The sequence below is a fragment of the Macaca thibetana genome, chromosome 11 (assembly GCF_024542745.1).
Source record: "Macaca thibetana thibetana isolate TM-01 chromosome 11, ASM2454274v1, whole genome shotgun sequence".
Lineage (NCBI taxonomy): Eukaryota > Metazoa > Chordata > Mammalia > Primates > Cercopithecidae > Macaca > Macaca thibetana.
Genome location: NC_065588.1, coordinates 54102690 through 54116498, shown reverse-complemented (window position 1 = coordinate 54116498; position 13809 = coordinate 54102690). Strand labels below are relative to the sequence as shown.

Genomic DNA, 13809 nt, shown 5'->3' with positions numbered 1-13809 from the left:
TGGGAGGCTGAGGCAGGCAGATCACCTGAGGTCAGGAGTTTGAGACCAGCCTGGCCTGCATGGTGAAACCCCGCCTTTATTAAAAATACAAAACATTAGTTGGGCGTGGTGGTGTGTGCCTGTAGTCCCAGCTACTCCGGAGGCTGAGGCAGGAGAATTGCTCGAACCCAGCAGGTGGAGGTTGCAGTGAGCCAAGATCACGCCACTGTACTCCAGCCTGGCCAACAGAGCAAGACTCCCTCTCAAAATAAAATAAAACGCACTAAAATTGTTTTACAAAAAAGAATTGAATAGGAAAAGATGCTTAACATCATTAGTCGCTAAGGAGATGCAAATCAAAATCACAATGAGATAACCACTACACATCTATTAGAATGGCTAAAAAAAAACAACATAAAATGTGAGCAAGGATGCAGAGCAACAGGAATTTTCATGCATTGCTGGCAGGACTGCAAAATGGTACAGCTTTTGGAAAACATTTCGCCAGTTTCAATTTTTTTTTTTTTAAAGAGTCTTGTTCTGTCAGCCAGGCTGGAGTGCAGTGATGCGATCTCAGCTCACTGCAACCTCTGCCTCTTGGGTTCAAGTGATTCTCCTACCTCAGCCTCCCAAGTAGCTGGAATTACAGGCGTGTGCCACACACTAAGCTAATTGTTGTATTTTCAGTAGAGACAAGGTTTCGCCATGTTGCCCAGGCTGGTCTCGAACTCCTGACCTCAGGTGATTCACCTGCCTCAGCCTCCCAAAGTGCTGGGATTACAGTGGGGAGTCACCACGCCCAGCTGACAGTTTCTTACAAAGTTAAACATACACTTACCATATGATCCAGCAATCCTATTCCTGGGTATTTACTCAAGTAAAATAAAAAACTATCTTCACACAAAAACCTGTGCACAAATGTTTATAGCACCTTTATTCATTAGCAGAAAAAACCCAACTGGAAAATGGATAAACAAACAGTAGTACATCCACATGATGGAATACTACTCAGCAATAAAAAGGGATGAGCCGCTGGTAAACACAACAGAGATCTCAAATGCATTCTGCTAAGAGAAAGAAGCCAGACTCAAAGGCTAAATATTGTATGACTCCACTTATTGCATTCTGGAAAAGGCAAAACTATAGTGATGGAGAATAGATTCGTGGTTACCAGAGGTTAAGGATTCACAGAGGCTTTGACTCCAAAGGGGTCACGGCCCCAGATAATTTTGGGAGAGACTGAGGAAGAAACTGTTCTGTGCCTTTATTGTACTGACAATAACGTGATTCTGTTTGTCAAAATTCTTAGAATTGTATGTAAAAAGAGTATATTTTACTGTATGTACTTTTAAAAATAAATTTAATTTTTTTCTCTAAAAAAAAAAAAACCCAAAAGTAGGTACTTAAATTCCAACTGAAGCTGAAACGAAGGTGACTTTTGCCCATACCCACTGTGGGTTTCAAAGCCTAGTCCTGCTTTTTGCCCCACACTGTTTTCCTCCCCACTCCCCAGCACTAGAACAAACTTGTCTGTCTTTCCAGGCTGAGGGACTGTGGCTTGGCAGCTGATCCTGGCACACTGAGTTATTAGTCTCAGATGCTTTTCTTTCCACGTCAAAGTGCCCCTGTGCAACTAACACTTGTGCTCTCCTCGCCCCACTCTCAGGGGTCTAGTGGGGATGAGCGGGCAATGGCTAAGGAGCTGGCCAGCCTTCTCTGTGATGGCAGCGAGAACACTGTGGCCGAGGGCCAGGAGTCCGCCGAGTTCTGGGACCTACTGGGAGGGAAAACTCCCTATGCCAGTGATAAAAGGTATGGGAACACAGCCTCCTCCTCTTCTGGGCTCCCCCTGCCTGCCAGGCTTATGAATTGCACAAAGGCTAAAACCTCAGTTTTAAAAACATTTCTAAGCAGCTTGGTGCCCTTAAATGGACTGTATTGCAGACTTCAGCAGGAAATTCTAGATGTCCAGTCCCGTCTCTTTGAATGTTCCAATAAGACTGGCCAATTCATTGTCACTGAGATCACAGACTTCACCCAGGATGACCTGAACCCCGGTGACGTGATGCTCCTAGATACCTGGGACCAGGTAAGACACAGCTGCAGAACTCAGAACATGACAAAGATTCCCATAGTGAGGGTTGTTTTTGTGTAGTATCCCCACCCTAGATAAACCCAGGGTAGCCCTGGACCATCCCCAGCTCAATCAAACCTCTGTCAGCAGTGACCAAAAGAAAGCCTCCGTTTTTTTGCAAGGGGTGATGTTTGAGAATGATGTTTGAAACTCACCATCCTGGGCATTTTCCCACCTTGCTTTGGAAAAATCAAGTCATCCTATCATCATGCACTTTTTAATCTTAGGATCAATAGCAACGGACTCCACATGCAGAGGATATGGGCGTTTAGGGGAACAACAGCAGTCAGTAGCCTATTGTCATAGTCAAGTAAGAGCTACCGTGGGTCCACATAAGGGCAGTGGAGTAGGGATGGAGGGATGGTGACAGATTTGACAGATGCTTAGGAGGTAAAGTTGGTCAGCCTGGTGACTCATTGGATATGGGGGGTTTCTAGGAAACTCCCAGGTTTCTGCCTTAGGTGACTAGATGGATACCACCTATCAGAAGTGGAGACTCAGATACAAGTTTAGTAAAGAAGAGCTACATCTTGAGGGTGTTATTTTTAAGGTGCTTAGAGCAGTCAAGAGGAGGTGTTCAGCAAGAAGTTGGATTCAGGAAGCTGAAGTTCAGAGACAGCTCCGATTTGGAAAGGCAGATCTGGAAGATACACATAGCAATTAAAGTGATAAACATCAAGCTGATTCTGGGAAATCCTTTCTCTGCTGAACAAATTAGGCTGAGAAAGTTTTCTGAGGCTGTGAACTGCTCACGAAAGAAAGGGGAAAGATAGGGTAGTGTGTATGACCTAGTACTTAGTATGAACACAGTAACATATATTAAATCTCCACCATAACAGGTGTTCTTGTGGATTGGGGCTGAGGCCAATGCCACGGAGAAGAAGAGTGCCCTTGCCACAGCGCAGCAGTACCTGCTCACTCACCCCAGTGGCCGAGATCCCGACACACCAATCCTGATCATTAAGCAGGGGTTTGAGCCTCCCATCTTCACAGGCTGGTTCCTAGCCTGGGACCCTAACATTTGGAGTGTAAGAAAAGAGAGTGGGGAAGCTCTTACTTCCTGCCAGGAACAGCTCACTGAGCTCAGAACAGCTCAGTGGGCAGGAAGGTGGGGTACTGCTTCACGGCTCAGTGAAACCAGGACTTCATTTCCCTACTCCTGTCCTGCTCCCTGCCTTTTTCTTTTCTCCTCTTTTTCACCTGCCACAGCAGGAAGTCCAGGTAGACAATTCACAGCAGGTCTCAGCAATAAGCAGTGTGAAGTATAAACAGTTTATAAAGTGTATCCATACACATCATCTTTTTGATCTGTACAATGATCCTGATAGCCAGTAGAAGTACTGTTCCCTATTTTATTGATAAGGAAGCTAAGAGAATGAGCTATTTGTCCAAAGTCACAGTTAATCAACAGAAAGCCAGGTTTCCTGACTCCTAATCAACTTCTTTTTTTTTTTTCCAAGACAGAATTTTGCTCTTGTCGCCCAGGCTGGAGTGTAATGGCACAATCTCGACTCGCTGCAACCTCCACCTCCTGGGTTCAAGCGATTCTCCTGCCTCAACCTCCCAAGTAGCTGGGATTATAGGCATGCATCACCACGCCCAGCTAACTTTTGTATTTTTAGTAGAGATGGGGTTTCACTGTGTTAGTCAGGCTGGTCTTGAACCCCTGACCTCAGGTGATCCACCTGCCTCGGCCTCCCAAAGGGCTGGGATTACAGGCATGAGCCACTGCGCCTGGCCTTCAACTGCTCTTTCTTAAATCTTATAGGGAGGACTGAGGGGTTACCATCAAAGAATGTGCATTATGTTTAAGCACCTTTCAAGCCTTCATGGACCCAAAAGGGGGGGATTTTCATTTTTACTTATACTTGAAATGTCTTCTGACTCCCTGGCTCTTTTGCTTTTCCTGAAGACACAGACCAGACCTAAGATGTCCCTCCCCTATAAGAAAGACCTCATTTTGTGTTTTCTCTCCTTCTCAGGCAGGAAAATCATACGAACAATTAAAAGAAGAGCTGGGAGATGCTGCTGCTATCATGCAAATCACTGCTGTGAGTCAGGTTCGCTCTCGGGAGAAGCCAGCCACACAGGCAACCAGAGCCAAAGAGAACCCACAAACGCTACAGATGCTCATGGGCAAAACTCATGTCCTCCTTAGTATTACTAAGGAGTATTACTATAGTTGTCTGTTTTGATGTAAAAATTTTTTGTAATCAATAGAAAAGCAGGTCTGAGAGCCAAGTTCCTTATTTTCCTGACTTCCAGATTTTCAAACAGACTTGCTGCTTAAAAACAAAAATGGGGCTGGGTGCAGTGGTTCATGCCTGTAATCCCAGCCCTTTGGGAGGCCAAGGCGGGTGGATCACCTAAGGTCAAGAGTTTGAGACCAGCCTTGACTAATATGGTGAAACCCCATCTCTACTAAAAATATGAAAATCAGCTGGGCATGGTGATGGGCGCCTGTAGTCCCAGCTACTCGGGAGGCTGAGACAGGTGAATTGCTTAAACCTAGGAGGCAGAGGTTGCTGTCAGCTGAGATGGCACCACTGCACTCCAGCCTGGACAACAGAGGGAGACTCCATCTCAAAAAAACAACAACACAAAAATGAAAACTTGTTTTATTATTCAACTCTGCCATTTAGGAGAGATTAAAGTCATTGGCAGTATTTTTCAGAAATAAGCTTCTAACCCAAATGACATTTTTATTCGTTTCTGACAGTGAAGTCCACAGAAACTTAGACCATTTACCCCTATTTTAATGGTTAAAAGAAGTAGAGCCTCTGGCCAGGAATCCAGCAGTTCTTTAACCTCAGGAGGAGTGCATGGCACCAGGAGTTCAAACCTGCAATTCTGTCCTTTGTGCTCCACAAACTCAGATTCTAAAGCTAATGTTGATATAGTATCTTTAAATTATATTTAAGTAGAACTACAACCTGAAGTCATTTAAAGGCTGGAAATGCAGGGCTAAATAAAAGTACCAAGAGAAGGTATGTGATCCCAATATTCAAATGAGATTCCGGCACAACATGTATGCCAAACTGGCTATACAGGACTTGCCTTGAACTTACTGAATCACTTTTCCCAAAAACAACCCCAAAATCTGAATATTTTCTATTCCCAGATGATTCTGACATGCAGCCAGGTTTGGGGACCATCGCTCTGAAAGATGATTACAGAGGGTGAAGTGGCACAAGTCAAAATGTTAAATATTACACACATTTAGAACTGTAACCATACAGACACTGAGGAGTCTTTTCCCTGTGCCTACATTCTTATCTTATCTTACCTAGGACATGAAGAATGCAACCCTCTCCGTGAATTCTATTGACAGTGAGTCAAAATATTACCCTATAGCAGTTCTGTTGAAAAACCAGAATCAGGAGCTACCTGAGGATGTAAACCCTGCCAAAAAGGAGGTGAGTGACTGAAGAAACTGTCTGTTGGAAGTGGAGCTCTCCATGAGTAAATGGCCTAGGACAGTTCTGGCACGGCACGCTGTAGCTGCTCAATGGACATCTGAGCTACTCAGGAGCTCTAACCAAAAGAAAGAGGGTTCTTTCTTGATTCTTTTCTCTTCACCTACATCAATCTATCAGCTAGCTTCTGTCCACTGCTCTCCATCTCTCTGCTACTAGTCTAGTGCAGCCATCTTGGACTACATACTACAATCCAACTGGTTTCCACCTGTTCCTACAATCCGTTCCCCACGCAATAGCCAAAGGGATCTTTAAAACATATGGCACTGCCCTGTTTAAAACACCTCGAATAGCTTCCCACTACATTTTAAAAAAGAATGTGAAGGCCGATACAATCTGGCCCCTGCCTAGCTCTCTGATTTCATTTCATATACCAATACCCTCATCATTCACCACCCTACAGCCAGTACAGCCGCTGCTTTGCTGTTCCTTAAACATGCTTATTCCAGCCTTTGAGCCTTTACACTTGCTAGTGCTCGTGCCTGAGAAAACATCCCTCTCCCAAATCACCACAGTGCCAGCACCTTCTCATGGTGTAGGTCTCAGCCCCAGTGTCACCTCCCCGAGGAGGCATTTCCTGACCACCCTAATACTGCTTCCCATACCTGCTCCAGTCCCTTTATACTTGTTCATTGCCTATTTCCCCCTCTAGTAATATCCTTAAAAGGAAGGACCTTTGTCTGTCTTGTTCACCATCATATTCTCAGCTTCTCAGCACCTACAACAGTGCCTAGCAGATAGCAAGCATTCTTAAGTTTCGCTTGAATGAATTAACATACTTGAGTTAAAAGAATAAATTTCTTGGCCGGGCGCGGTGGCTCACACCTGTAATCCCAGCACTTTGGGAGGCTGAGGCGGGCGGATCACAAGGTCAGGAGTACAAGACCAGCCTGGCCAATATGGTGAAACCCCGTCTCTACTAACAATACAAAAATTAGCAGGTGGCGGGTGCCTGTAGTCCCAGCTACTTGGAGGCTGAGGCAGGAGAACTGCTTGAACCCGGGAGGCAGAGGTTGCAGTGAGCCGAGATCGTTCCATTGCACTCCAGCCTGGGTGACAAAGCAAGACTCTGTCTCAAAAAAAAAAAAGAATAAATTTATTTTCCCCTTGAAGAAGTTGATTTGGGAATGGACTCTGGATTTCCCACAACGTCTTATCTAACCAACTCAAGTATCTGGACTACAATTTTCTTGAAAGCAGAGCCCATATATTAATAATCTTTACTTAATTAATAATCTTTACTTGTATATAAATATTCAATAAATCATTAAGTAAATGTTTAGAATAATTTTATGCTCAATAAGATCATGCATTTGAAAATTTCTGGGTAAAAATGGTAGTTACAGACGGAAAACAAGGAAAACCATGGCTCAATTTAGTTCTTCATTCTGCCAAAATTTGATGTCTGTAATTCATCCTTAATACATAATCCATTTATTGCCTTCTGGCAAGAAACTGGTGCTTGCTGGCACTGTGAGAGCAGTGAATCCAGTAAGCTTCTGTCACAGGCCAAAATGGGACTCCCTGAACTGAAGAACACCTCTCCAATGAATAATTTAAATCTCTAACAGCCTTTCTGAGAAAGTCATCCTACTTCCCTCTTCAAGGATCCACCTAGAACTCCCTCTCGCTCTGACTTTCCCAACTTCTGTTGGCACTGATGTCATGTCTTCCTTCTAACTAGAAACTTTGTTTCCTCTCTTAGAATTACCTCTCTGAACAGGACTTTGTGTCTGTGTTTGGCATCACAAGAGGGCAATTTGCAGCTCTGCCTGGCTGGAAACAGCTGCAAATGAAGAAAGAAAAGGGGCTTTTCTAAAGCAAGAAGGCCTATATCTACTGCAAGGCCACAGAAGAGAGCAGATAGTGCCAATATCAGGAAATAATTTATCCACCAATTTCTGCCTGACATTCAGCTACTTAATTTAGATATAATAGAGTCTGAAAATCACTGTTCTCCATTTTTTCTCATCCTTGCATTCCTTCCTTGTTATATACCTAAAATGTTAACCACATGGTTTTTGGATTTTGTGGCCCTCTAGCTAAAGCCTCAGCAGAAAGCACTAAAACTGCATAAATCTGGAGAAATCAAAAGAAAGAGAACCAAAAAACAATGCTCAAAATGTTTAATAACTTTGTTTAGCATTATACCAGGACCTACCTTTGTTTTCAATTTTAAGATCATTATTTCTAAAATCTATTTAACCTGTAAATCATTTCAAAGCATTTTTAACTTTTCAAATAAAGATACCTCTAATGAACAAATGCGGTTATTTTCAATATTCTGGGTTTGCTTGTTATGGTAATTTCATGTTATATTGGAAGAAACGTTTCAGTACTGGGGAAGTAAAGAGGCAATGTTAAGTGACCTCTCTGGATAACCGGACTACTCTAATTTCTGTTTCTGGCACAAGAATGTCAAAATCTGCCTTACAGCTGGCCAGGAAACCTCAGTATTCACCCACCCACACATTATCCAAGAGAGAAACAGAGGCATGTGTTATTAATTTAATTAAATGAAGCCAGAACCAGTGTGCCTACCACTGCAGAGCACCTTCAAAGCATGCTACAGACAATCACAAAGAAGAGAACCCATAGTTTCCAGACAACTCTAGGTTTGAATCAGTAATCCCAAAGAATTCCATGTGGCAGAAGTAATATAACTAGGGAGGTTCCAAGGCAGAAGCATGGTCCACAGTATCGCAAAGCAAAAACAGAAAAGAATTCTATGTCATAAAAGGTGGAAGACAGAACATGTAAGTTAGAAATTTCAGAAACACCATAATAAATCTATGTTGAAGGGAGCAGCAGTATTGTTGATGCCTGTTCTCCAAGACACTGTCAATCACGTCAATAAGGCCCGCCCGTTATTTTTGAGAGGCACAGAAAAGCTAAACCCAGTATTATGCAAACAAGGAAAAAATTATTTTTATTATATAACTATTTAATAATTTTACCCATGAAGTCTATAATCTCGTTATAACTCAAATGAAAAATACATTCTCAGTCTGAAGAGGCTTGGGAAATACTCCTTTTTGTAATGATGTCCAGAGCTAAAAATAAATATTCCTCCTGGGCCGAAAGTCTCTAGAACCTATTCAGTTTCTGCTGCCTCTTCACCTTCTCCACATTCAAACCGCACAAAGTCTACTACCGACACCCCCTGAGGCTGCACATACTGCCCCAAGGTAATGGAGGGATCCAGCAAGTATGGCTGGGACAACATCTTAGTCTCTGCCTCCCCCCCAGGCTCATCATCCAGGGAGCCAACAGAGAGGGGGGCCATGCCCACCACATGCTGCCCAAGGCGGCGGCCAATGTCTTCAAGGTTTGTTTTCTGTTCAGACGTCTCACAGATGACCAGGGCCCCATACTTCCCCAGCACCAGGTTGTGAAGTGAGGGACTCTGCATTGCTCCGTGGACATAAGAGCCAACGTAGAACCCAGATGGCACCTTCACCCATGCAGCTCGTTTAAGAGTCATGTTTTCTCCCAGTTTTCCTATTAAAAAAAGCAAAAACGAAAAACCAAACACACCAACAAATTGTGATGTCTGTGATGGTACCAAAATAAGAACAGAAGAGGCCCAGTTTGGAAGACAGTCCCTTTGCATTTACACAGGATACGCAGTAAGATGAAGAGACATCATTTTCAGTTTTTGTATAAAGAGGAAAAGGGGCATGGGGCGGGGCAGTGGGAGTGGGGGAAGTGAAGAATACCTTTATGAAGCATCAACTATGTACCAGGCACGCTGGTACTTAAAAACAGGTTGTGAGGCTGGGTGTGGTGGCTCATGTCTGTAATCCCAGCACTTTGGGAGGCTGAGGTGGGTGGATCACCAAAGGTCAGGAGTTCAAAACCAGCCTGGCCAACGTGGATGAAACCCCGTCTCTACTAAAAATACAAAACTCAGCTGGCCATGGTGGTGTGCACCTGTAATCCTAGCTAATCAGGAGGCTGAGGCAGGAGAATCACTTGAACCCATGAGGCAGAGGTTGCAGTGAGCTGAGATCGTACCACTGCACTCCAGCCTGGGCAACAGAACAAGACTCTCTCTCCAAAAAACAAACAAACAAACAAACACAGGTTGTGGTGACACAAGTATGTGTGACTCAGGTCTCACTTCTGCCTCTTTACTGACTATATGACCTTGGGCAAGTGACTCAATGACATAATCTCATTTACTAAATTTATCAAGCCTTTGTTTCCTCACCTTTAAAATAGAGATGAGACCACCTACCTTTCAGGGTTTTGGGGAGAAATAAATTATATATGTAAAAGCAGCTGGGCACAGTGGCCCACACCTGTAATCCCGGCACTTTGGGAGGCCGAGGCGGGCAGATCACCTGAGGTCGCGAGTTCGAGACCAGCCTGACCAACATGGAGAAACCCCATCTCTACTAAAAATACAAAAATTAGCCAGGCATGCTGGCACATGCCTGTAATCCCAGCTACTTGGGAGGCTGAGGCAGGGGAATCTCTTGAACCCTGGCGGCAGAGGTTGCATTGAGCGAGATCATGCCATTGCACACCAGCCTGGGCAACAAGAGCGAAAACTCCATCTCAAAAAAATATATATATATATAGAAAGAGAGAGAGAGAGCATTAACTATAGTATCTGGCACAGAGTGAGCACTCAAAAGCTAGCTATTATTACAATAAGCTTAGGCTTAGAGAACTTAGGTAACCCACCCAGTAACACAAGGCAAAGTTAAAATTAAAACTCAGATCTGACTCCAAAGCAATTAGGTACTTTTTCCCACCATCCTGAATGCTCCATAACTGACACAGACAAGTCCTGATCATCCCTTGTATCAGGAGAAAGTCCTCATCAAAAATAGAAAAAATAATATTGTCAGAGTTATTTATGAGAACCATAAACAGAAAGTATGCCTGGATAAGCCACAGTAATATCTAAAAGTCACGGAAAAGGAGAATACAGAAACCAAAACGAATTTTAAAATAGCTCAAAGCATATACCCAATAGTTAATTCCCAGAAACCGACAAGGTTGAAACACCCAGCTCTTCCAGAATTTCTTAATAAGCCCCATACACAGCTGTCTGCCTGGTTTCTAACCCATGACTCATTGAAACATCATAGATAATACAAGATGACCTGATAAAAACGGAATTGATGCTTTAACTGGAAACTTCAGATGAGCAGTAAATTCCCAGCAAGCTCCAACCCTTCCCTACCACCCTCCCTACATCAAGCACTTAGGAAGAAAGCAAGATCCCCGCTAGTCCCACCACAATGATCCAGATGTGGTTCCTATAGCCAACAGGCTCTAAAAGAATGTATCTTTACAAATTCACAACCAGATTTTTTGAAAAGAAAGATCAAATTCCTAAAAACAATGCTCCTCAATTGTCCTGCAACCTTTTATAAAGAAGAGGAAATAATCTTTAATGTACTATTTTCCCTATAGTGTATGCTAAAGTACTTAGCTGGAAGTCAAAAGGCCATCTCTGCCTGAAGACATGCTTTGTTTTGTTGGCACAGTAATGAAAATAATTTTAATTAGTTGCAAACAGCCAAAACCTGTGAGATTTTGGACATAAATGTAAATCCTTTTAAGGAATTTAGAAATTCTGATGACCCCGGGACTCCATTTCCCTAGATATAACAATTAGTTAGAGCTTGGTAATGACACTTCCTCCAGCAGCGTATGAGCTCTTTAAGATGCCTAATGTTCCCTAACATCTAACACACAAACCACTTCTCACATTCATATCATCTGACCCTTGTAGGCACATGATTCTTGACCTAGATTTGGAGGAACAAGATAACAAGAGATCCAGTCCCTAATTTCCAGTTTCCAGAACCTTTACAAATACTCACCAATTGCTAAAGCCAACTGATCCTTGAGTGAGCCATCTCTGTCAGGCCCAGCTGGAAGTCCAGAAAGCTCAGAGGAATTTAAGAAGCCCTAAGTACACAAAGAAAACAAACATGAACTGATTCTGTACTACTCAAATTATCAAAAGAATAGGCAAAAATAGTCTATTTCTAAGAAAATTATTGGCCAGGTATGGTGGCTCACACCTGTAATCCCAACACTTTGGGAGGCCGAGGAGGGTGGATCACCTGAGTTCAGCAGTTTGAGACCAGCCTAGCAAAAATGGTGAAACCCCATCTCTACTAAAATACAAAACTTAGCTGGGCATGGTGGCACACGCCTATAATCCCAGCTACTGGGGAGCCTGAGACACGAGAATCGCTTGAACCTGGGAGGCGGAGGTTGCAGTGAGCTGAGATTGTGCCAATGCACTCCAGCCTGGGAAACAGAGTTGAAACTCCATCTCAAAAAAAAAATAAAAATTATTTAAGACAACTAAGTGTAGATAATATTTTCATTAAGCCAAGGATGTTAAAAATTGGTAACAGTTCCATCTTTATAAATATTTTATTCTATCACTGCACCACCCCAATAACATTCCACTCTCATCCTCCAGTCTAACTTCTTAGAATGTAATTTCCTAGAAATCAAGAACAATTATTTTCTTTTTATTTTAAATATAGAGATGGGGTCTCCCTGTGTTGCTCAGACTGGTCCCGAACTCCTAGCTTAAGAGATCCTCCTGCTTTAGCCTCCCAAAGTGCTGGGATTACAGGCGTAAGCCACTACACCCAGCCAAGAACAGTATTTTCTTTTTTTTGAGATGGAGTCTCGCTCTGCCGCCCAGGCTGGAGTGCAGTGGCATGATTTCAGCTTACTGCAACCTCCGCCTCCCAGATTCAAGCCATCCTCCTGCCTCAGCCTCCCGAGTAGATGGGACTTACAGGCATGCGTCACTATGCCTGGCAAATTTTTATATATTTTTTAGTGGAGACAGGGTTTCACCATGGTGGCCAGGCTGGTCTTGAACTCCTGACCTCAAGTGATCCACCTGCTTCAGCCTTCCAAAGTGCTAGGATTACAGACGTGAGCCACCGCACCTGGACAAGAACAATATTTTCATAAAATCATAAAATGTTAGAGCTAGACTTGCACATTGTTGATGGGAATGCAAAATGGTATAAATCCAATGATGTGAAATTGTAGTATCTAATAAAACTACATATGTATTTATCCTTTGACCCTGAAATCCTATTTCTAGGAATTCACCTTGATGATATACTTACAATAATACTGCACAAGTTTATTCATTGAACAATTATTTCTAATCATAAAATTGTAAAAACAGCCTAAATGCCCAAACATAGGAGATTAAACTATAGCACATCCATACAACAGAATACTATGTAGTTGGAAAAAATAAAAAGGATCACCTTCATGAATTGTTATGGAGTATTTCCAGGATATATTATTAAGTGAAAAAAGCAAATTATAAGTGTATATGCGTATTATACTACTATCTGTGCAACAAAGAACTATTTGTATTAATATGCTTATTTTTGCAAAAAGAAATACTGAAAATGGATAACCACAATCCAATGACACTGGTTATCTAAGTAAACAGATGGATGGGAACAGGGTAGAAGGGACAGAAGCAGTAACACCTCTCCGAGTATAGCTTTTTTTTTTTTTTTTGACAGTTTCAACTTTTGAGGACTTTGTTAATGTATTTTATATATTCAAAAATAAAACTAAATCTGGCCAGTCAGGCACGGTGGCCCACGCCTGTAATCTCAGCACTTTGGGAGGCTGAGGTGGGTGGATCACCTAAGGTTAGGAGTTCGAGACCAGCCTGGCCAACATGGTGAAACCCCATCTCTACTAAAAATACAAAAATTAGCCAGGTGTGGTGGGGGGTGCCTGTAATCTCAGCTACTCAGGAGGCTGAGGCAGGAGAATCACTTGAACCCAGGAGGTGGTGGCTGTGGTAAGCTGAGATCAAACCACTGCACTCCAGGCTGGCTAATGAGCGTGAAACTCCATCTTAAAAAAAAAAAAAAAAAACCTGGCCCAGTACCGTGGCTCATGCCCATAATCCCAGCACTCTGGGGAGGCCAAGTCAGGCAGATCACTTGAAGCCAGGAGTTTGAGACCAACCTGGCCAACATGGTGAAACCTCATCGCTATAACTATAAAAAATATTTTAAAAATAAACAAACAAACCCCAAAGTGCTGGGATTACAGGCATGAGCCACGGCACCCAGCCAAAACAAACAAACAAACAAAAAAACCCCACACATTTAAAAAATAAAATTAAATCACATATTTGGGGTGAAAATAAATGTTGACTACTAAGAAATATAAAACTATATTTCAAAC

At 42.8% G+C, this 13809-nt stretch overlaps 2 protein-coding genes across 2 annotated transcripts in view; one reads left to right on the top strand and one right to left on the bottom strand.

The window, feature by feature from the left end:
• AVIL (advillin) overlaps positions 1–7854 on the top strand; it is a 23987-nt gene extending 16133 nt beyond the window's left edge. Inside the window, exons 14-19 of the mRNA XM_050747269.1 lie at positions 1646–1791; positions 1924–2068; positions 2953–3141; positions 4096–4164; positions 5404–5529; positions 7295–7854. Of these exons, the coding sequence (XP_050603226.1) occupies positions 1646–1791; positions 1924–2068; positions 2953–3141; positions 4096–4164; positions 5404–5529; positions 7295–7408 (789 nt within the window). The 3' untranslated portion in view covers positions 7409–7854. The remainder of the gene's footprint in view (positions 1–1645; positions 1792–1923; positions 2069–2952; positions 3142–4095; positions 4165–5403; positions 5530–7294) is intronic.
• EEF1AKMT3 (EEF1A lysine methyltransferase 3) overlaps positions 7702–13809 on the bottom strand; it is a 24346-nt gene continuing 18238 nt past the window's right edge. The window contains exons 7-8 of the mRNA XM_050747313.1: positions 11433–11520; positions 7702–9090 (exon numbers count right to left, since the gene is read on the bottom strand). Of these exons, the coding sequence (XP_050603270.1) occupies positions 8684–9090; positions 11433–11520 (495 nt within the window). The 3' untranslated portion in view covers positions 7702–8683. The remainder of the gene's footprint in view (positions 9091–11432; positions 11521–13809) is intronic.